Source organism: Trachurus trachurus (genome assembly GCF_905171665.1).
Source record: "Trachurus trachurus genome assembly, chromosome: 7".
Classification (NCBI taxonomy): domain Eukaryota; kingdom Metazoa; phylum Chordata; class Actinopteri; order Carangiformes; family Carangidae; genus Trachurus; species Trachurus trachurus.
The window spans coordinates 8603048-8625647 of NC_139901.1; the positions used below are offsets into that span (position 1 = coordinate 8603048).

Below are 22600 nucleotides of genomic sequence, written 5' to 3' on the forward strand. Positions count from 1 at the left end.
TGCAGGTATTCTAACCTCTATCCAACATTTTTGAGGTTGAATAAAACTTCATTTTCACCTCGTGCCAGGAGTTGCCCAGGTAGTTTCCATCCGTGTGGGCGACAGTGATCAGGGTCTTGATGGTGTCGATGTTCTTCTGCTTCATCTCCGTGATGCTGGAACTGGCCGTCAGCAGGGTGAACCTGGCCAAGGCCTGGACGTACGCATCTCGCTCCAACTACAGACACAAAGGCCAGACACAACACAGTCTAAACGCCAAGTCCATTTAACAAGTAAAAGCAACTAGAATGAAACACAGGAGCGTGTCGTGTGAAAACATCTGGCTTATTCGGTGTGATAAACATCAGCAGACCTGCATGCTGAAGATGCAGGCGATCCTGATGGCACATCGGATGCCCTCCAGACACAGCGAGGCCACCTCTGGGTCGTCACAGTCCTGCAGTCCCACGCTGAACGCTGCCAGCAGGGGCGTCCACGCCAGCTGGAAGAAGACAAGACATTGGAACCACTGTCTTTGACTCTGCTTCGGTTGTTTTTCTGAAAATGAAGAGCTAAAGTTTCTGACGCCAAACCTTGAACATGGGCCTGACGTGCTCCAGGTGTGTCGCGCTGAAGAAGGGGGCCTGAGCGTGGCTGACGGCCTCCATTAGAGCTTTAGCTGTCTTCGCCATCTGCTCCATCTCCATGTTGTACAGCAGACGCCGCTGCTTCTCACTGGCCACACCTGGAGGGAGGACACGGTTGTGAGTTTTAAGCAAATAGTGAATAGTATCAGAAAGAACAGTCTTATAGGGTTGTCACAAGAACCGATACTTCGGTACAAAGTCAATGCCGACACGCAAAAAATGCTCTTTAAATTCTGTGCAGTGTGAGCAGTTGTTAAAGCACAGTGGAGCTTAAATACAATAAAGTTTGATGTTAAATCGTTTTTTTCTGTTTTCTTTTTTTAAGAGCACCCTAACGAATTTAAAAGTACATGGGTTAGTTTTTTTTGTTTTGTTTTTAATTGTGGTATCAAATAAGTATCGACAATCGTGGGAATTTACCTGTATTGGTATTGACTACTGAAATTCTGGTATTGTGACAAGCCTACAGTCTGAGTTGTAGTTGTGTCAAGTGTAAGCTCTCACTCTGCTTGGTGGACTTGGGGGTGATTGAAAACTCCTTGCTCTCCTTCATGGCGATCTTCTTGCCTGCGATCTCGTCGTATATAGAAGACAGATACTCTTCGGGCAGGTCCTTGCTGTCGTTGATGCCACGGTTCATCTTGATGTATTGCTCCTTTGTCATCTTGTTCTTCACCTACATGTATAGACAAAATGTAGAGACAGAGTTGGTGATTTATAAAAAGAGGTGGGAGATTGTGATGCAGTGGAAAAAAAAACATTTTCCTATTATTCGAGCATTGCATATGTGTGAATTAAGAAAAACACACACACACACTTGTCAGGCATCAGTGGGTGTCACATTGTCAGGACTGGACATGTTGAGCCATTAAAAGGCAGGAAAACACATAATGAGAATCAGGAGGAGTCACTGCCACTACAGTGTTTTACTGCCTGATGCCGTGTTCCCATCTTTCTCTTTGTTGTCCTCTCTCATTGTTCTTTCCTGCCGTAAGTCTGTCTGTGTGTCACAGTGTGAAATATTTCACACCTGTTTTTTCTCCGACTTTAAATTTCAGACACGGTTTCCTCTGTCACAGTCGCGTGTCAGCAGAGATAAATCAGGTGCAGCGGCTATTAGCGAGGAGCAGCGTGGAGTCGGATACAGGCCTGTGTGTGCAGCCAACACAGAGGGCTCAGGTAAATCAACACAGCGGTGAGCAGCAAAAGGGCAGACAGAGGAAACTGCTGCTGTGGTCAGTCTGACTGTTTATCTCACTGAAGCTGCTGCAAAGAATGAATTTACCTTCACTATGATGATAATCCTGAGCTGTAAGATGCTGCCACTCTCAGAGTCTTAAAAGCCACCACATCCGACAGGTACAGTATCAAAGCTCATGGATTTGTCATTCCTGGGTCACATTTCATCAACACCTGATACAACACACCCCCACTAATGTAGACAGCTTGTTTTTGGTCTGATCGGGTGTAAAACACACATTTTGTGTTCTTTCCAGATCAAATGTAAGTAAAGCAAAACTGCTATGTTGCTTTTATTCTGTTTGATCTGGAAAGAACTTTGTTGTGACTTCAAAAAATATCATGGAAAAGTTTGGATCAGAATCAGAGATTACAAGGTGCTTCAAAAGGATAAAATTATAAAATAATATACTGTATATTAGGGCTGGACGATTAATCGAATTTTGATCGTGATTACGATTTTGGCTTCTCACGATCATAAAAACACTGTAATCGAAGATAAACGATTATTTTTTTTGTCTATTGGTGTTTTATTCTGAAAAACACACATGCGCGCTTCCGCCCCCGCGCCTGCACTGCACTCCTCTCCAGTTAATGCTGTGGACGAGTCCACTCGTGTGTTGACGGCGGCGTTTAAAGATCAGCGCCAGTGAAGAGAGAGCAGCGGCCACCGCTCAGGACGAATGAACGGGAAATAATCATTTAAAACACTCGCTCGTCTCCTCAAAGCGGCCGCACAACAACAACCCCCCTCCTCCTCCTCCTCCTCCTCCTCCTCTTCCCCCGGCCCGTAGGCTACATGACTGTGCATATGTTTACAAAGCAATCTGTAGAGCGGCGGATAACGTCGTTATACGATGTTACGACGTGTATTTGTGTAGTTTAATCTGTCATAAACAAGAGATCACTTATGGGGCGCGTCAAAAAAAAAAAAAGTTATGGGGTGCGTTTGTGACGAGAGCTGGGACAGCGCAGCGGGGCGGAGGCTCTGATCTTCCCAGGTTGGATTTCATCCCAGAGACGCAATAAGCGACACACACGGAAGCAGAGAGCCTCCATTCTCCCTCTTAACTCATTGAGTGCCATTGACGTCTATGGACGTCAATCAAAATCCAACGCTTGAGTGCCATTGACGTCCATAGACGTCAAATGCAGTTTTCTGCGGCTGGTAAATGGGGACGCTCTCGCGCACACTGTGAGTAATTTTGGGGCTTCTGGGATGTGTAGAACGAATGAGACTGTAGATCAGAGCAAGAAGTGAAGAAGAAGGAGAAGACGAGCGCGATCGGTACGGAGATAACAAAGTCGGAAAAAGTTTCTATTTCTAGAGAAAACGACGGGCAGAGCCTGGAACAAGTGTAACGTGGAGCTGGAGGAAAGCTTAGCCACGGATGCTGTTAGCATAGCTCCAGCATGAAGTGATCAGAGGAGGCAGGAAAGGTAAACTCATCTAGATGATCAGCACCAAAATGCCGAAGCGAAAGCGGAGGCGGATCGCGGAGTCAGTGACCGACGTGACGACGAACCGAGAGATCAGCGCGGTGAGTCGCTGCCGCGGCCGCGTCCAGCACAGAGGCTGAAGACGCCACGACGTCTCCCTCCCTTCAGAGACGAGGGGAAGCAGCAGCAGGAGGAGAAGGAGGAGAGGAGAGGGGAGAGGGGAGAGGGGAGGGGGGAGGAGAGGGAGGGGAGGGGGGCGTAGGAGAGGCTGAGGGGGCAGCAACCGCTCGTACTTGTTGTATTTTAGTTGTTGTTGTTGTTGTTGTTGTTTTTTTGTTTTTTTTTGGGGGGGGGGTCAATGAAAAAACATGTGAAATGAAACTTTCAAATGTCTTACATGTTTTTGAAGCCAAAATTAAAACGGATAAATCACTATTTTTCTTGAGAGACTCTTTCACAAAAATGCATTTTTCTCAGCTTTCTAGAAAAAAAGTGGTCTTTTTGGTGCAACCAGGCTCTATTCAACTTAAGATATATCAAGAATGGAACAAGGTACAAACAAATGTTTTTTTCCCTAGTTAAATAGAGAGTCTCCTCTTTCCTTTGAGCTGTTTGGTGTTTTCAGAGTCATAGTACAAAATATTCTCTGGGTCTTGACATATTACTCAAAATGCCCCAGAACGCTGGCACCTGGCACTGACCATTTTATAAAAGGGCTGGCACTCAATGAGTTAATAAGTTAAACCATGACAATTACTCCAAATCTGTTTATTCAAGGTAAAAATGTAGAAAAGTTAAGCTAAACATCCTGTATAGTTTCTGCTGCTGGATCATAAAACTTAAAAAAAAAAGTTTTAAATACATTTTGAATAAATATTTAAAATTATAAACTTAAAAACCTTAAACACACATTGGCACTGTTTATTTAAGGTAATAATGTAGCATGGTCAAGCTATAAATTCTGTACCCCCCCCCATAATCGTGTAAATAATCGTGATTTCAATATTGACCAAAATCGTGATTATGATTTTTGCCATAATCGTCCAGCCCTACTGTATATAGGGATGTCACGATTATAGATTTTCTTTGTACGATTATTGTCAGAGAAATAATTACGGTATTACAATTATTATACATTAATTAATTTCACAGCATATGAATGTGTAAAATCAAATATAGTCAAAATACAAATTACATCACTAATTATTTACACTAAAGTATCTACTATTAATATATAACCAATTATTAATCCTCCAGAGGAAGTGTTTTAAATATTCAAATCATTAATTGTCATCTATACCAAATACCAAACATTTTTTATCACAAATGACACGCTAACATTTAAATTCCTACCAATTGTACGTTATGTTCAATGGACCAGTATTTCTTTCATTTATCTTTACTTTGGTGCACATCTGCCTCCGTGTTTCCAACATAATCTTTTTTGGAAAGTGACGGTATTTAGAAATCTTTACGATTAATTAATTGTGGCATTTAATACCACAGTTAATTGCAAAAACAAGTAATCGTGACATCCCTAACTGTATATAAATAAAGGTAAATAAAGGAGACTGATCAAAAGCTTTGTGAAAGAAATGTATTCAGAAGCAATTTTAAAGAAGATTCTAATTTTGCAGGTCTAAGGTCATCAGACAGAAGTCAGCATCAGCATGTCGATTAGCGGCAATTAATTCAAAAATATAGTTCTGGGTCATGAAGTGCTTTAAAAGCCATAAGAGGAATGTTAAACCAACAGTATAAGGTGACGCCAGTGCCTGAAGAAGTTTTGTAAATGCTTAGTAACTATTCCAGAGACATGAGACATAGCGGCCTCCTCCATTAGACAATGGCCCACATAATGATGATGTGGTAATGATGGTGACAGGACATAAAACACCACAAAGCTCTCACCTGAGGGCTGTGCAGGTCTGTGGTGAGCATAATGATGGAGTAGGCCAGCACGTAGGCAGTGTCTGCGCTGGCAAACAGAGTCTGTCTGCAGAACAAGATGCACATCAGAGCAACAGTTAGAAAATGAAGTGGTATGTTGTTGAGAATTATTAATAAACCTCTGTAAGTTGACACAAACTTCACTTATAAAGGTGAAGCCTTACCCCTGGTTACACTCCAGGTAGCGAGCAGCAAACTTCTCCATCAGCCTGTCGATCTTCTGGGCCTCTCCCGGCAGCCTGAAGCCCTCCAGAAACGCTCGGAGCGCAGAGACAAAGTCCCGCCCACAGAAGTCCAGCTGGTCCACGTAACAGTACATCACCTCTTTGTTGAACTTGATGTTCTCTCCCAGAAACTCTCCCACCTGGGTCTGTGGGCGCACAGGACAAGTGGTTGGAGGATTACTAACCTGAATGAACTGTTTTAACTGTCTGAGAGCAGAGTGTGAAGTAAGTCAGAACCTCACCGTGTCCAGTCTGTCCTCCTGGTGTAAGAACTGTGCGATGTCCTCAGCTGTGACGCCCAGCATGCCCTGGTCCTGTAGGTACTGGACGCCCCGCTTCGGCTTCTTGTTGAAGCTATAGAAAGAGCAGAGAGAAAGATCCATGTTCAGTTTCTCTAGAACGAGAAACGGTGTAAAAGTGCAAATCCTCCACGCTGAGGGACTGTTCTGTCAATAAATCCTGATCCTAACTAATCCTGATGTGAATCCCAACCAGGCGGACAAAGACAAAGGGGCTCACAGTTCGATGCCGTGCTCAATGATGTCCTTCTGCTGTTTGATGACCTCGTACTGCTCCGGGTGGTCCGGGTGGGAACCGGGGACGCTGGAGGAGACGGTGGAGTCCAGCGAGCTGATGCTGTCCCTACGTCCCACCAGCTGCTCCGGGAGCTTCAGCTCTGCTCCCTCACTGTCAGACGGATGCTCCTGGCCTGCAAGCACATCACATAGACACACATGCACAATGATTACAATACATGAAATACATCCTCCTGTGTGCTGCCCACATGCAGTGGGGAAAATTAGTATTTGATCCTCTGCCGATTTTGTAAGTTTGCTCCCCCACAAAGAAATGTGCGGTCTATAGTTTTTATGGTTAGTTTATTCTAACAGAGAAAGACGGAATATCAACAAAACATCCAGAAATAATATAATCATATAAAGGTTCTACATTAATTTACATTTGATCGAGTGAAATAAGAGCAAAAAAACAGCAAGGGATAAAATACTTATTTTCCCCACTGTATTTACTGTCCACTTCACACTCACCCAGGTTGGCTTGAAGGTTGGGATTGACGTACATGTCCTTGCTCCACTCCACCATACATTTGAGGATGGAGACCAGACACTCCAAACCTTTTTTACGTAAACTCAGCTCCTGCGGAAATCATAGTACACGTACACAAGTTCATTCACCGTAACATACACTCACACACACACAATTATAGTGTTAGTAGAGGTGCCGAAAATAATCTTTTTAAAGATGCATCGAGATTCTTAATGGGACGAATCGATGCTGTTATGTTTTTTTAAACTTAAAACTTTTTGAGAAATTAACAAGTGCACCTTTAAGTAGGCTAGGCCTTTTCTTTGTGTGCTCAGACTCCAAGGAAGCTGCTGCATTGTGGAAATACATTTAAATTATATTTTCTATTTTATCTAATGTAAATAAAAAGTTGTCATATGTATCTGACTATTTATGTTAATGAATGAAAAAGAGGGAGAGGCAACATAGAAAATTGAGGATGTCATGCATCAGAAGGGACCTGTCTCAACACTGACCACGTTACAAGTAGGTAATGTGGTCAGTGGTTATGAGAATACACCCATACTGTTTTTGTTTTGTCTTCTAGAGCAATGAAATCAGACTTTTAGAAACAATGTCAGTTGCATTTTAGGTTGAAAACTCTGGAGGTATGTTGGTATCTGGTCGGCTGGCAGCTGACTTTGCCGTTTTTCCATTGGTAATATTTTTCTTGCAGCTAATCAACTGTAGAGAAGACAATCTGCTTCCAGTTTGCACCAGCTTGAGCATGCCCAGTGTGCGTGATTGCTCAGGTATGTGTGTCTGCAGATGTAACGGTCTGGACTGAGATCATTTGATATGGAGATAAAGCACTTGTCTGGACAGAGATGGTTTTTTTGGTTTGAAAATGCCGTTTTAAAATGAAAACATATTGGTGTCGATGCAATTCAAAACTTATGCTGCTGTGTTGTTTATACTAGAAAGAAGCATCAGAGTGAGGCTGAATCCTGAATCCTGAGTGTGTACCTGCAGAGGAGTCATCCCCAGCTCCTGACCGCTCCTGCCCTGAGCGATCTTAGACAGGTCGTTGACCAGTCGCTCAAAGATGTTGGCGGCGTTCAAGTCGCAGTCGTAGTTCACGTAGATGTCGACCACGCACTGAGCATCTGATGGGAGGGGAACGTGTTACAAAACAGAACATCCTTCAGAAAGCAGGACAATTTTTAGATGTTACCGGGTAATTAAATCATTTTAGAAACAACAGGGTGGACTACCAAGTTTTAAAGTAAAGTAAACAAGTGTTAAACAGGAGTCCCATTGTCTTTTTATTCTGTGCTTCTCCACTGTCAGACATTATGAAATAAGCAGACGGTGCTGTATATTGTGCAAGCACTTGTCTCCGTCTATGAATAAACTGTCATGTCTAAACAAAGCTGTAAGAGTAAGGTTAAAGTAGCTGGTGTCTCTGTAACAAGAAGCCATCACAATAACAGAGACATGTATTCCATGTCTGACAAGAGTTTTAGTGTTATTTGTGGGTTTTATTGCTACTTATAATTTATTTCTTGGTTTGGCTCTGATGGGAAACTCATGTGAGTGGATTGATACCTGCACAGATACGTGTTAGCGTTTGGATAACCATCCACTTGTGCTCGAAGGAGCTGGTCGATGTCTCCAGGATGGTCAGAAAAATCTCCCGAAAAAACACCTGAGTCAAGGTAAAGAAAAGAAGAAAACTGTCAGATGTAAGTGTGATATTTAAACCAAATGAGCTCTTCCAGTCTAAATGTTCAGTTTTTTTTTTTTAAATGTCATCTTCCCACTCAGGCGGCACTGATTCTGTACCTCAATCTGCATCTTCAGGTGGACCTTGAAGTGGGAGAGCAGGGTGAGGAAGATGGCCAGAGAGAGCTCGAACACCTCGGGCACCGAGGAGACGCCGTTTTTGGACAGCGCCACGCACAAATACTGTTTGATGGCATTGACGAACATTTCATGGGTGCGGAAAACCGGACCTGCGCCCTGCAGCACAGAGAGCAGCAGCTGCAGGGAGACGATCTTGGACCGCAACTCGTGCGACCTGCAGAGGAGAGCGGTTACATTGGTATCAGTGACACAGCCTCAAGTGTGAATATAAATAAACCCACAAACACATAAAAGGGATAGTTCAACATTTTGTCAAATTGGCCCATTGCCATAATCCCTATAGTTTTAGGAGTAGGTTTGTTACCTTTAATTGTCAGTGCAAGCTATTTTTAGAATGGCGGAGCAGAGCCGTGAGCTGCTCAGAGCTACGCTACGGAGGCTAAAGGTGCGTTCACACCGGACTTTTTATTTTTGTCGCCGTCGCTCGTATCGCTCTGAAAAAAACGCTTCGTCGCTCAGCTGCAGTCGCTCGTCAATTTGGCACAGAGCCACAGACTCGCATTTTGATGACGTCATGCCCACTGCCATGTGTCTCCGTTTACCCCGGCACCACCGGGATTACAGCAGCCAATCAGCGCTGAGCGACTGACGGCTGGAGAGTTGGGATTTCCCATCTCGAGCGATGGGAGCGACTTGAGCGAAAAAACGCTCCGCTCCCCAGCGTTTTTTCGCCCGGGCGATTAAACGCTCAATCGCTCGTTTGCATTGACTTAACATGTAAACTCGTCGCTCGTTCGAAAAACAAAAGGTCCGGTGTGAACGAAGCTTAATGGGATTTCTTGGTTTACCTCATCAAACTCATCAAATACACAATCCAACAACTCCAAAACGCTCTCGATGACAAGTTATGACCTGCACATTCACCACGCTATGAGATAATAACGGAACGTTGCGAGACAGAATTGTTTTGCTTGCCGAAAAACTGCCCTCGACAGGAAGGTGCATCAGCGGTTTTGCATGAATTTACCTCACAAACAACTCTGTCTCTTAACGTTCCGTCATTATCTCATAACCTGGTGAATGTGCAGGTCCCAACTTGTCCACTAGAGCGTTTTGAAGTTTTTGGATTGTGTCTTTGATGAGTTTGATGAGGGAAACCAAGAAATCCCATTAGCCTCCGTACAGTAGCGTAGCTCTGAGCAGCTCACGGCTCTGCTCCGCTGTTCTAAAAACATCTTACACTGACAATTAAAGGTAACGAACCTACTCCTAAAACTATAGGGATTATGGCAATGGGCCAATTTGCTAAAATGTTGAACTATCCCTTTAAAGAGGCCTGTATGGCTGCATGCTCAGTGGGAATTAATGTGCTTTCATGCCCTTTCTATAAATAACCTTCCACAGTTTACTGTGAGTTGAGGAGAGCAAACAATACTTGGGTATAATAGTGTCTCAGCGTGGTATCTAGGACAGACTGAATTCTCCGTGAGCTTGATCCTTAGCTCAGTTTACTCTGGCCTATTCACTGTGGCTGGCCAAGGGTCTAATGTTACAGTAACCAGAGATGACAGGGGCACACTGGGATGGAAAAGGGCAAATTAACCCGCCGAGACTGAAATGAAGCGGTGTGCATGAGCTGAAGGCAGCTGTGTTTATTTTGTCAAACTAAATAGATAATTTAGGATCCATGTTCTGTGTTATATCATCATGTGATGTAAAAAAAAAAGCATGACTGCCATGACGTAGAAATTAGTAAGTGTCAGGTCAGGCGCTCACTTTGGGTCTGGAGGTCCATCGGCGAGGGGCTTCATGGAGAGTTTGCACAGTGAGCGAAACACCAGGAAAGCGTCTTTCTGCAGGATGTGAGAGAAGCGAGCGGCGTTGTGGGCTCCCTGCAGGGCCTCGGCGTCCTGAGACAGAAGACCAAAGTCAGTTTCACTTGATACAGCACACTTGATGGCAAGACCTTTGAAGTGCCAAGCCTGAGAAGTGTTTCTGTGGCAGGACGCCTCCGTACTGATGGGAGCTTGATGTGTCCTTTGGCTCTACTGTATGGTGCTAAATACTCATGCCAGCAGAATAAACATGCTCCATTTAAATAGTTCTCATTTCACCTCGTTTATCAAAAGTCTGACAGCAGAAAAGCTTCTCACAGCTTTTCCATCATCAGAGTTGGCACGCTCTCGAACAATCAGAAATCTTCAACTTCAGCCTTGGCCACGGTGGCCTAGAGAGCTCTACGAGGCCTAAAACCTCATGTATTTGTGGAAATAAAAGCTGAGCGATGGCTAGGTTGCTAGGCGACAAGAGCCACATTCTACGATACAATAGTAAAGGTAGGCAGAGACGGTGATGTGCAGTGACTCCTCCTTGACCTAACCTGAGGTAAACTGGCAGATCTTTCTGTCTGTAAGTAACGCTGCTCACCAGCATGTCTGTGGAGGAGACTGAGGAGCGGTCCTCGATGATGCCGTTCATCTGCTGGCCCTCTGTGCTGACTCTGGGGGGAGACACCTCTGTCTGCTCGGTGGCAGGATGGGCTGGATGCTCCTCTGCTGCAGGAGAGACCACGGTGGACATTTCACAGGTCAGAACCACAGAGGAGAAATATTGTTGTTCACAAGTCAGAGTTCCCACTCTTTCCTTAAATCATTTCCCAGGACATTTCCAGGTAGTTTTCAGATGCTACAGCATGACAGGCATGTTATCACCCCATACACTAATACATCCCCCGTCCCATTCATGCTTTCGTCACTCGTACCTTATTTTGTACATTTAACCAGTTTGTTTCTGTGTTTATTCCTCTCTCTCATTCTCTCTCCCAGAAGTCTGATTTAAAGATGTGCAGTCTATAGCTCCAACTTATCTATGAAATTATATCGTACATGTTTAGAAATTATGACAAATTCATCATAACAACGTGTTTTTGTTTTTAAAACACGCCCACTAAAGCCCTCTGCTGATCAGTCACTCAGCAGAGGAGAGAAAACCCTCATGCTCGCGGTCCAATATTGGAAACACTCATCAACTCAATGTCGCTAGTTTTGTTTGTCTGCTTGTGCTTTGTTTTTGTTTTTTCTTTATGGTACTATTATTATTATTTGGAATATATTTGTGTGGGTATAAGTACGTATGTGTATGTATCTGTGTAATTTTTTTTTTCTTTTTAAATGTCGCTAGTTTTCTCACTCAGCACTTCTTTAGAAAAGAAATCCTCAAGGATCTGAAAGAGTCAAATAGAGAAATTGGTAAACCACTTTCCAGGTTTTCCAGATTTTCCAGGATGCGTGGGAACCCTGCAAGTGTAGTGACATTTGGCAGAAGAAGAGGAGCCAATGTAGGCAGTTAAGTCCTGACCTGTTTCGCTGTGAGGCTGTGTCGGCTGCTGCTCCGCCTCCTCGCCTTCGTCTGCTGGATTCTCATAGCTCCCCGGTTTGTCCCCCTCCTCAGCGAGCTGTGATGTCGGAGGCGTCTCTACACCGTCATCTTCAAAAACTGAGTATGAAGAATGATGAAGATTCAGACTTTCGAAATAGAATAAGAAGCCAAACAACTACAAAGAGCTGGACTTTAGATATAAAGGCGTGAACATACCACTTGATGGTGTGACTGGCTCTGTTCCTCCGTTAACTGGAGCGCTGCCGGTCTCAGGTTCTCCATTGATTGATGGCGTGTCGGGCGGTTGCTCCTGGTCAAGGTCAGGGGCTGGCGGTGGGGGTGTGGGGCTGGTGTTGGTGTTTGTGTTGGTGAGGTCCGGTGTACTTGCTGCCGGGGACGGGGAGCTCTGGGGATCTGGGGTGGGCGTCCGGTCAGACCAGGGGGAGCCGGACCTCCGATTACCAGGGACCGGAGACGGGTTCTGCTGGGGGAGTCGCAGCCGCTCCTTCTCCTGCTCCTGAGCCTCCAGAGCCTGTGAAGGCGGGACATTATGAGAAGAGGAGAAGCCGTGTCGATAATGTGTTTTACACAAAGGAATTGAACTGTTTGATTCGCACATATCAGGTAGAATCTGAAGATAAATTAGCTCATTATAACACAAACTGTTCATATCTTAAAGGGGAACTATGCAAGTCCGGACGGTTTTCCGCTGTGTTGCTAACCCTCTTCCTGGTCATGTGCATTTGTTTACAATCAAGCCGTCGAGAAAGAAATTCATGGAGTGATGGATAACATTATTTATCATGTACACGTTACGATGTGTACATTTGTGTAGTCTGTCATAAACGAGAGATTACGGGTTACAGGGCGCGTTTGTTGCAGTGCGCAGAGACGAGAGATGGGACACCGCGTCGGAGGCTCTGACCTTGCAAAGTAGGTTTACGGCCAAGAGACGCTAGGTGGCAGACAGAGAGCCTGCATTCTCCCTGGAACAATTTATTTAACCATCACAGTTACTCAGAAGTTGTTTAAGGTACAAATGTAGCATAGTTAAGATAAAAATGTTGCATAGTTCCTCTTTAAATTCAGGGGTGATTCCTTCCTTGCTGTGGTTGTGATTTATGGGCTGGATGGACTTCAGCAGTCATGTAAACCGAATGCTTGATGTTATTTAATGTTTGGTTCTAGCTAAAGGGAAAGCAGTGCGTTCGCATTCAATTTATCCATTTGTTAGAGTTGGCTGGCCAGGTGGTTTTGCCACTGCGGATTGAAAATGAACCTTGTGTGTTGCGGCATTCGTCATAATGTGTTGTGGTTGTTGTTGCTGAAAATGGATCATAATGACAAATGGCTTTCGGCTGCAAGTCTGCATCTTTGCAGCTGATATTAAATAATTAGCACAGGCTAATTACTGTGACTGGCTGCTGCCTGAGGCTAAGTGTTTACTATATGTGTCATCAATCACATGCAGAGGTTGTGCAAACGATTCATACTGTGGAAGTGTCTGGCTTCACAATATTTTCTTGGCAAATATTACTATCGTAGGTGTTGTAAAGGAGCCAGGCTGTGACATTCACACACGCCTCATAAAGCATCTAGTTTGCCTTTGTGCAGTCCAAAAAAATCTCTTTTCAACTATATTGCTTGACTGAAAATGTATATTTTGAAATCAGTTGTATCGAATCCTAGTTCCCTGCAGCATGTAGGGGAAGACGCAGTCATTGAAAAGCACTAAGCTGCAGTATGGATTGATGTAACGCGGCAGAGAGGACGAGGTTACACTAACAGCCTGGTTTTCCATGCGTGTGAAGATGACATTGAGCATCTGTGTGAGCGTGGCCTTCGCCGTGGTCTGGTTGATGAGGTTGCGGCTGGCCAGGTAGATGTTGTAGCAGGTCCTGACGGTGAGCAGCACCGTGCCCTCGTGGATCTCGATGTGCGGCGAGGTCACTGCAGTGAGCAGCGCCTGGACGGGAGAGAAAAAAAGGGGAAGTGGAGAGTTATCGCACAGGATGTTCTGGTGAGGAGGACGCAGCCGCTGCACCTGCTGAATCACCACTCGACTTCCCTACTTGTGGAGCACGACGAAGCTGCAGACATACGCTTCTTATACTCTGCTGCGGCTCCGCTCTGTTGCCATTTTAATGTTGCTGAGAAAGGTTGATTAGCATTTTAAAATGAAAAGGAGCCAAAGTTATTACAACAATGCCTGCAGGGCAAACTCATTTAAATATCATGTTGTTTTCAAGTTCAGTGTAAATTGACTGCACTGACATTCACATGTCCTTCGGTGGTGAATGTAAGCCAAACTGATGTTTCTAATCTGTCCTGTAAATCTTCTGTCAACAGTGATAATGTTGCGTTTCCTTCAGGTAAGACTTTGCCCTTTACAGTCAACCAGGATGTGTGTTTCATTAACTACAGTATGAGGAAACACACAGCAGCTGTGAATCATAACCACCACACACAAAGAAGCCTGTTGAGCCCCTTTCTTAAATGTAAAAGAGAAGTTCTACATGAAAACAGAGGTGTGAAACTTGAAGCTTTTCTAGATTCAATAAGATAAGTGAAGGATGTGATCATTCATTGGTTGAACCAACCAGGCCACATTCACAGAACTGGTGGTTGGTCATTAGCGTGGTCTTGAGAAAGGTGGATTTGCAACAGAAGTGACAGAATATTAAAGGCCAATTTAAGTGCCTGACAATGTGATCTAGTTTTCTTTGCATATTCAGTATGGTGGTTTTTGATCTTCCTCACTTGAGAGCAGATACAGTATAACGCTCATTTCCTCCATGACTGTGAACCGTGACTGACACCTCTCTGAAGTATAGAGAGTGTCCCAGTCAGAGCAAATTGTCCACTGACTTTGAGACATGTTCTTGGTCAGTCCATGAGGGCTTCAGGCTGCCCCATTGTGATAATCCTCAAGTGCATGAAAACTCTTTCACAGACATTTTAGGCCCTTAATGCACATTTTCAGCAAATCCAAATTTCTGCTGAGTTTACCCAGGGAATAACCAACAGTTCATAGTGTTGTGACGTTAAACACAGGGATAAGGTGGTTACCAGGGATGCTCAGAATTATCAAAAGAAGGTAAACAATCCCCATGAAACATAATATGCTAGTATAGGGATTGGGAAATGGTAAATAATGAGCATGAAAGGAACAAAAAAGAAGAAGTTAATGAGTTGATATAAACACACTGGAGACTGGTAATCCAGATCTCTAGCCATGTGTCCTATGATAACTTGATGATAAAGTCTAAATGAACACAACATGCGGGGCCTTGGACCTAACTAGGTCTCAAATAAACAACAGCACTGACAGCTGGAGGATGTGAAGGCTGCCAGATGTACAGAGTGCTGCCGGGCTCACCTTGATGATCTGTAGCTGGACTCCCTCGTCAGTCTGGGGGCCCTGGAAGCAGTTGCAGATGGTCTCCACCAGCCGGTCGATCAGCCTTTTTCCTGGGGTTCTGCTGTCCGGGGCGTTGCCTGTGATGTGGCCGTACGCAATCAGTTTCTACCACAGGGAGACAGAGCACAGGTGAGAGCAGCAGAGGAAGGCTTCACTGCACACGTTTGTTTCCGTTTGTTCTGAAGTAAGTGTGGGTTCAGGGTTAATTTAACAGCGTATTGTGGTTAATTGTTCTACATCTTACAGATGTTATTTAGTTTTTATTTGATCAAAGCTGAACGAGATTTTTTTTTTTTTTCGAGCGACACTCCAGAAATTGTTGCAGTGCACTTCAATGACCCAGAATAGGAACTGAGATGGATTAAAAAAAAAAAAAAAACAGGGTTCCTACACATTTGAAATTTTTCCAGACCCTAATTTCCACACTGCTTGGTAAAAAAAAATCAAATAATTTGTGACATTTGAGTAATTAGATGATGTGTATCATGTAAATAAATTATGCAATAAATCATGTGTTTTCATTATTCCGAATCTGTATGCCATTATGTCACCAAATAATTTCCAGGAGATTGGTACAATAGCGCATACAAAATAACTGACCCAAATGACTTCACATAGGACCAAAACCAAATAAGTATTAAGATAAATATATTTCCATACAATAGCTTCTATTTTCCATACTTTGTATAAAGTAAAATGTCATACATTTCCATACTAGCTTAGGAACCCTGAGATCAAGCCCCTCAAACCACTACATTTCCCACAATGCAACTTTAAGAACGGCATTATTCATTAGCGTGGTCTTGTGAAATGTCCAAGTCATAAAACGTCCTGCCACCAGTTTGTGACACACACTTAATAAGAAATTATGCTCCTCAGTCCTCACACCCAAACAAGAATAACCCTGATGACATCATCAGGGCTAAGCTCCGAACAGCCACAAAACACCACAAAAAAAAAAGTAATGACATAATTACAATAAATAAAAAAATACATTTACATTGTAAAAATCACTATGAAATAAAGAAAGGAAAGCAACCAGACTTTATATACCAACTTAAAGACATGTGTTTTGAGGCAGGATTTGAATAGTTTACCACGGTAGAGACAGTACACTATCAATAATGTAATCATAAAATAAACCATGATTAAAACATTTAAAGACTACAAATTGTAGCAGTGAGACAATTAAAATTAGGCAAATAAGCATTCAAAAATAAAATACTGAAAATTAAGTGCAGTTTGTTTATGTGCGTGTGTTCTCGTTCCATGATTTAATTTTCTTTCCATCAACACCAGGCTGAATGGACGACGTGTAACCACTGAGTGTAGCTGATCCACAAGCTACTAAGAAATACAGTAAACAGTATGTGTGTGTGTGTTTGTGTGGAATGTTAAGTTATTGTTCTAGGGGCATGTCTGACATGTAAAGCAGGTGTAGCAAGATTTCAAAGCCTCGCCCCGTTCACATCCAGGTGGATAATACAACCAGGAATAACTCTGCGAAACAGTCACAAAGGAAAAAAAAGCTATTGAAAGTAATTAACTGAAAACATGTGGATATGCCAGTGTGTGTGTGTGTGTGTGTGTGTGTGTGTGTGTGTGTGTGTGTGTGTGTGTGTGTGTGGTCTTGAATATTAACCTGCAGACAGTCCAAAGAGGTGCTGACTATCCGGGGGGATTTGGACTGACAGGCCAGCTCGAAGGGCAGCACATACTTGTCGGCCTCGATGTAGTTGGCTCTGGGCGGGACCACCGTTCCATCCCTGCAGGGTTGAGCAGAACAGCTGAGCGGAGGGGAAAAGTCAGATTGAAACTTAATGGCAACTCTAATGGAGGATGTTAATAAATCCAGTGCTGTGTGAAACATCTTCATTGTCGTGGTGCTGGATCTTACACAGCACTGAAGTTTTGCTTTTAAACCTCAGAAAAGCACCATGACATTAGATGCCATTTAGATGCCTGCCAGCCCGTAGCAGCAGACGTATCATCTGTAGGCCGTTTGAACCACTGCTGATATACTCCAAAGTAGCAGCTATAAAAGCAGTAAATCACCTTAGTCGCAAATCACAGTGAGCAGTCGGAGTTTACTGCAGACTGCTTCAGGGCAAATCTTACCTCCGCTTCGTCACAAGAGATGAGGGAAGAAAAAAAAACCTTGAATCTACTGCTACGCATTCATTCATTCATTGAAAAGAGTGTGTGTGTGTGCGTAACAATACTTACTTTTGTTTTTCAAGCTCTGCCTTGATTTCATCTATGAAGGGAGACACAAGAGATTAAATGTCAGTGAAGTTTGAACTTTGACCCGTGCAGCCCACAGCAGTGTGTGACATGATTTGACACTAAATGAGTGGGCTACAGGGCTAATCAGAAAACTGACAACAGTAAGATGGTTTTTTCTTTTAGTCTAACTCTCCTACTCTATACGAAGCAGGATTTAACTCATGCGTTCTCGCTAATTAAATATGGCTCAACTTAGCAGATCTCCTCCACCTCCCCCCATCTAAACTCTTCTCCTACTGTATATCAATTCTCCTCTCTTAACAATTTTTCATCCTACATCGATCTGTCGAGAGCTATCACACTCAAACACACACACACACACACTTCTTATATTAGCTACCTGGTATAGCAGCCTGGCTGCACGGTGAGTAATGGCATGAGCAGCCAGATGTGACCAACCAAATCGATTAAAATAACACACAATTATGGTAGTGAACACTGCTGGAGTCGACTTCCATGAACTCCCCATGTTACAGGACAACAGGGGAAATCAGCTTGTGAAATATTTACAGATATGTCCCAATTGCAGATATAATAGATTTTAAGTAATCATCAGATATATATATCACACTGTACAGCATATTAACTTAATCCGTTTCTCCATGTTGTATGAATCAGCACTGGGCCTTTATATAGAAAGGTATTCACTGTAAAAAAAAAAAAAAAAAAAACTCTTTCTACTGCATGCCTAATTCATCATGGAAAGGCCTGCGATCCACAGCAGGACAACTTTCTACCATGAGTTTGTACCAGTGGGAGGGAAATGAGATATCCAAGAAGCTTGCATACAGTTTACCACTATACCAGACAGTGTGACAATGAGATAACCACTAAAGTAATCCACATTAGTGGGGTGAGGAGTGCAAAAGGAGCAACATGAATAATGAGAGAGTGTCCCTGACAAACATGGACAGAGAGCAGGCCAGGCCAGCAGCTCAAACACACACCAACCTGTTTGCCCGCCTCTCTGTGGCAGTTATTACTTTGCAGTCAGTCTTGCGGTTCAACAGTTTTAACTGTTTAATTGACTCAATAACAAAGCAAACACAACCTCTTCGTTTGCCAATCCTTCAATGGCCTGCATCAGGAGGAGTGAGACAGGCTGACTTCCTCACCCCCAGGCGAAAACATCACCCCAACTTAAACAATTAATTCAACCTGATCAGGTATCAGACCACTATTTGACAAATGCTTCTATCCAGCAGAGAAACAATGCAGGCCACTGACAGCTGTCTGTAACTAAAGCTACAGCAATATGACAAGGAGGTGGTTGCACACAAATGGGCAGGGCAGTGTGAGCTGAAATATAAACAGCAATACCACAATGAAGTGGAGAGACTAGTGTGTGTGTGTGTGTGTGTGTGCGTGCGTGTAACACTATCCGGGACTTTGTTGAATGGAAAAGCAAGAACGTCAGAGTATCCTGGAGTTAGATACCCAGTGTGTGTGTGTGTGTGTGTTTGTGTGCGTAATGTGTGTGTACGTGCATGGGTGCAGAGCAGGACCTGGCTGTCTGGCCGGGTGACAGTGCTACGTACAACACAGGGATTGGTCTGTTTAGCGAGCTAACCGAGCCCCAACTAACTAACCAACCTGCTAGCTGGCTAACGACAGCTACCTAATTAGCTTGGTTAGCGGCTGCCGACGTCGGTGGCGTTGTGTTGTTGTTATTGTGGTTGTGGTGGCAGGGTGTTAACATCTCCTAATGAACATTACAGTGTAGAGTGATGCCCAAACAACATCCGGCTAACACTACCTGTCTGTGAGCCCCACAGACGGACGGAGGCCACTCAGATGCTAACGCTGTCGTTAGCTCGCAGGCTAGCTCCTGTGAGTCCTGGTGAAGAACCAGACACGACCTAAACGTTTCAGCTCGAGACACGTATAAAAAACACACGGGGCTCGGTCATAACAGCGGCCAAAACAAACCCACATACCGAGCGCCACCTGACAGGCTTTCCGCAGCTGGCTGTGCTGGCTCCTCTTCACCTCCTTGTCCGCCAGGATTTTCTCCAGCGCCCTGGACAGAAACATGCTCTTGGTTTTACTGTTTTCTGCCTTGGACTGCGAGTAGTGCTGCTGCTGCTGCTGCTGCTGCTGCTGCTGCTGCTGCGGTGGCCTCTGTTGTTGCTGCTGCATCTCTCTGTGTTTGTTATGGCTCCTCTCTCAGGCCGTCATCTTCGGCCTGGCCCTGCGAGCGAGCAGGTGACGAGGAAAAGCTAACGCGAGCCAGGCTATCGGTGTCAGTCCGGTACAGTTGCTATCTCAGCTCAGCGCCGCCATGCTGCTTACACGTCACGTCACGTGACGCCCAGCTGTCTGGGAGGTTTTTGACTCCGGCGCCCGGAGGAGCAGGTAACCACCGGGACCGGGAGGTCACACATACACACTGCGCTACCTCACCGAGCCATGGTCGTACGACAGGTCCGGTTAGACGTCTCTGACAGCAGCTGTGGACTTTTACACCGTAGCAACGTTGCACGAGTTGAGCAACAGTTTGCCGTTTGGGCCGCTGGAGCAAAACAAGCGCTCCTTGAAAGAGGCGCTGTTTCCTGAAATGTCCTGCAGGTGGCGCTAAAGCACCGCATTGAACAACAACTGTACCACAGCTGTGCTCCTGAAACCTTTTATATCAAGGGTAAATTAGAGAACAGTTCTGATAAGATTTTTTGCTTTTAATAATAATATCAATGTATGTTGCAATGTATCAAACTGCAGCATTTATGTTTAATGTTGTAGCCTACATGGTCCCTCTTAAAATACCCAGCCTCATTTTATTTCTCGACCTCACTCCCTCATTTCCCTTTCCTCTTCTTCTCACCTGTTAGATCCATTTCATATCTCCTATTTCCTTCCTCCATCCTTTGCAACATCTTTCCTTTCATCTCTGTGTCTCTATCTCTCTCCCCCTTTTAATATTCTTCTCTTTTACTTTTCCTTCCCCTCCTCTGTCTCCTCTATCTATATATATCTTTACTGTAGATGGAAGAAGAGACTGGAAGAACTAACCATTTCAGAATGACTACTGGATAATGGGTAAAAATAACATGCACTTGAATGTTGCAGATGACAAATGAGGAAGATACTTAATTTATCTGCTAGTGGAATTTAATTTGTAAAAATAATAATGAATACTAACTAAAAAAATAATAAAATACTGTCTGTTTTCTGACCTACATTTTTACCCTATTTTCATTTCTATGTTATTACTGTAGTGCTATGCTGAATTGGAGTCAAATTCCCTGTATGTGTACATGCACCACAAGTAATGCCAATTCTGATTCCGTTTAATTTTATTTATGAGCATCTGTGAGGTGTGAGGACACCCAAAGTAAATAACGCATTCAGAAACCGATGCTTTATTCCAGATTGTGCTTGAACCTGTGACAAAAATAGTCACACACTCAGTAATTGTGTTATCTGTGTCTGGAATTAAAGTGAAAATACATTTTCCCATGGAGCTAACCACTGTACTACAGTAGTATGGTCCTACCAGGGAAGGTACATTAATATTACCCATCTCCATTTATTGATGCACGCCAAGAACAGTGAAGATTGCTACATATTAGTTTATTTTATCCAGCTCCTTCAATCAGAAATTACAGGTGTACATCTATTTATTTATACATCTCCAGTTGAATCTTAAAACATTTCTCATTAAATGTGATAAAAATGTACATCATATATAGCATTGATATGAAAATACTGACAATCTTCATTACAAATCTATACCATAGGATTTATCTGGCAAGCAAAAATCATTGCTCAATCACTTAAAAAGAAAAAAAAAAGGACTCAAAACATGAAGCCTGTTCTGAGGTTGTGCTAATACAACAGTTTTTCTCCCACAAAATAATGATATTCACAGTATGGAAAAAAAAAAAAGAATAATAATGTCATGTCTTGTACAGATTCTCCTGTCACCTAGTATTGGGCAATAACATCTACTGTACCATAAGATTTATGACCAAAACAACAATCAAGAATAAACAAAAAACATCAGTTATAAAAATAAAGTCATAAATTGTGTACAAAGAAAGACATATGATTAGAGAATAAATAAAAACTTCGCTGTGGTTACAATCCCAGTGTCCTGTAGTAAAGTTAAGAGACAAAGAAAATAAATTAACATTGATTTCTAAAAAAAAAAAAAAAAAGCCTTCCATTCAGAGTACCATTCATCACTATTTTTAATGTTGGGAAATGACAGAAGACAGAGGCCCACCCACCTGCTGTACTAGAAAAAGGCCTAAACAGACATCACCTTGTACACGTTAGACACCAAGTGTGTTGGTTTCCAGTAATAGAGATTCACTGTGTGACAACAACAGATCTCAATCATGATAGATACATTAGTGTGAAGGTGATCCCCATGAATGTACAGGTGCAGATTGGCTCTGGTGAAACCAATAAACATTATTGAAAATGTCAGTGAGTGAAAATAATGTGTGAGAGTGTGTGTGTTTTTAAAAAAAATCTCACCTAAATTTAATGTTATCATTTAACAGGAAAGCAAATTCTAAAAAATCAATAAGCGAAACAATAGACCATCTGCTCCCACTTCAGAGAGGCAGTTAACAGCAGTCTGTAGCAGTAATGGATATTTTACTTCCAATAAGTGCTATCTATGGATCTGCTTCAGAATCAGGAGTTAAAACTGAGCCAGAATTACTTCGTACTGTGGATGTGATGAGGAACACAACTTTCTGAGCAATTTCATCAGTTAACCAATGGGAGTTAAGTGCCAAAAAGAAAAATCCCACAAATATAACTTTAAGCTGTGCAATAAAAAACATGTTGGTGATAGTTACGTTCGCATCAGTAGATTGGTATAAGTTGATTTAAGGGAAGTAGGAATTTAAACATGATCAACATTTTTCCTGCTGCAGCTTTAAAGGCAAAACAATAATCAATCATGGGGAATTTTTGTTATCTTATGGCGAACCTTTCATACGAAGTTCATTACAGCCTTGTTGGGGACTTTTCATTAGGGCAACAACTCCGATTGAAATGCCAAGTGCAGCTCAGGACCAAGACTGTGCTGTGCATGAGAGCAGACCTGCCTCACCTTTAACAAATACAGAGTGAATCAGTCTGCACCCAGTGAGTCTGCATGTGGGTTTGCTTCAGTCTGACTCAATCTGACC

The 22600-nt window shown here is 43.2% G+C and overlaps 1 protein-coding gene across 3 annotated transcripts in view; it reads right to left on the bottom strand.

The window, feature by feature from the left end:
* Window positions 1-19826, bottom strand: part of arfgef2 (ADP-ribosylation factor guanine nucleotide-exchange factor 2 (brefeldin A-inhibited)) — a 31585-nt gene extending 11759 nt beyond the window's left edge. The window contains exons 1-21 of one of the 3 annotated variants that reach the window (XM_083975785.1): window positions 19391-19826; window positions 17394-17424; window positions 16810-16954; window positions 15126-15272; window positions 13533-13712; window positions 11963-12278; window positions 11726-11863; window positions 10796-10920; window positions 10145-10278; window positions 8348-8582; window positions 8111-8210; window positions 7529-7668; window positions 6526-6634; window positions 5999-6188; window positions 5722-5833; window positions 5420-5625; window positions 5217-5301; window positions 1131-1302; window positions 573-724; window positions 353-481; window positions 59-217 (exon numbers count right to left, since the gene is read on the bottom strand). In XM_083975785.1, the coding sequence (XP_083831911.1) occupies window positions 59-217; window positions 353-481; window positions 573-724; window positions 1131-1302; window positions 5217-5301; window positions 5420-5625; window positions 5722-5833; window positions 5999-6188; window positions 6526-6634; window positions 7529-7668; window positions 8111-8210; window positions 8348-8582; window positions 10145-10278; window positions 10796-10920; window positions 11726-11863; window positions 11963-12278; window positions 13533-13712; window positions 15126-15272; window positions 16810-16954; window positions 17394-17424; window positions 19391-19592 (3207 nt within the window). In that variant the 5' untranslated portion in view covers window positions 19593-19826. Of the gene's footprint in view, window positions 1-58; window positions 218-352; window positions 482-572; window positions 725-1130; window positions 1303-5216; window positions 5302-5419; window positions 5626-5721; window positions 5834-5998; window positions 6189-6525; window positions 6635-7528; window positions 7669-8110; window positions 8211-8347; window positions 8583-10144; window positions 10279-10795; window positions 10924-11725; window positions 11864-11962; window positions 12279-13532; window positions 13713-15125; window positions 15273-16809; window positions 16955-17393; window positions 17425-19390 lie in introns of all 3 variants that reach the window. The other 2 variants (XM_083975786.1, XM_083975784.1) reach the window with 2 other exon arrangements.
* Window positions 19827-22600: the final 2774 nt, after the last annotated feature.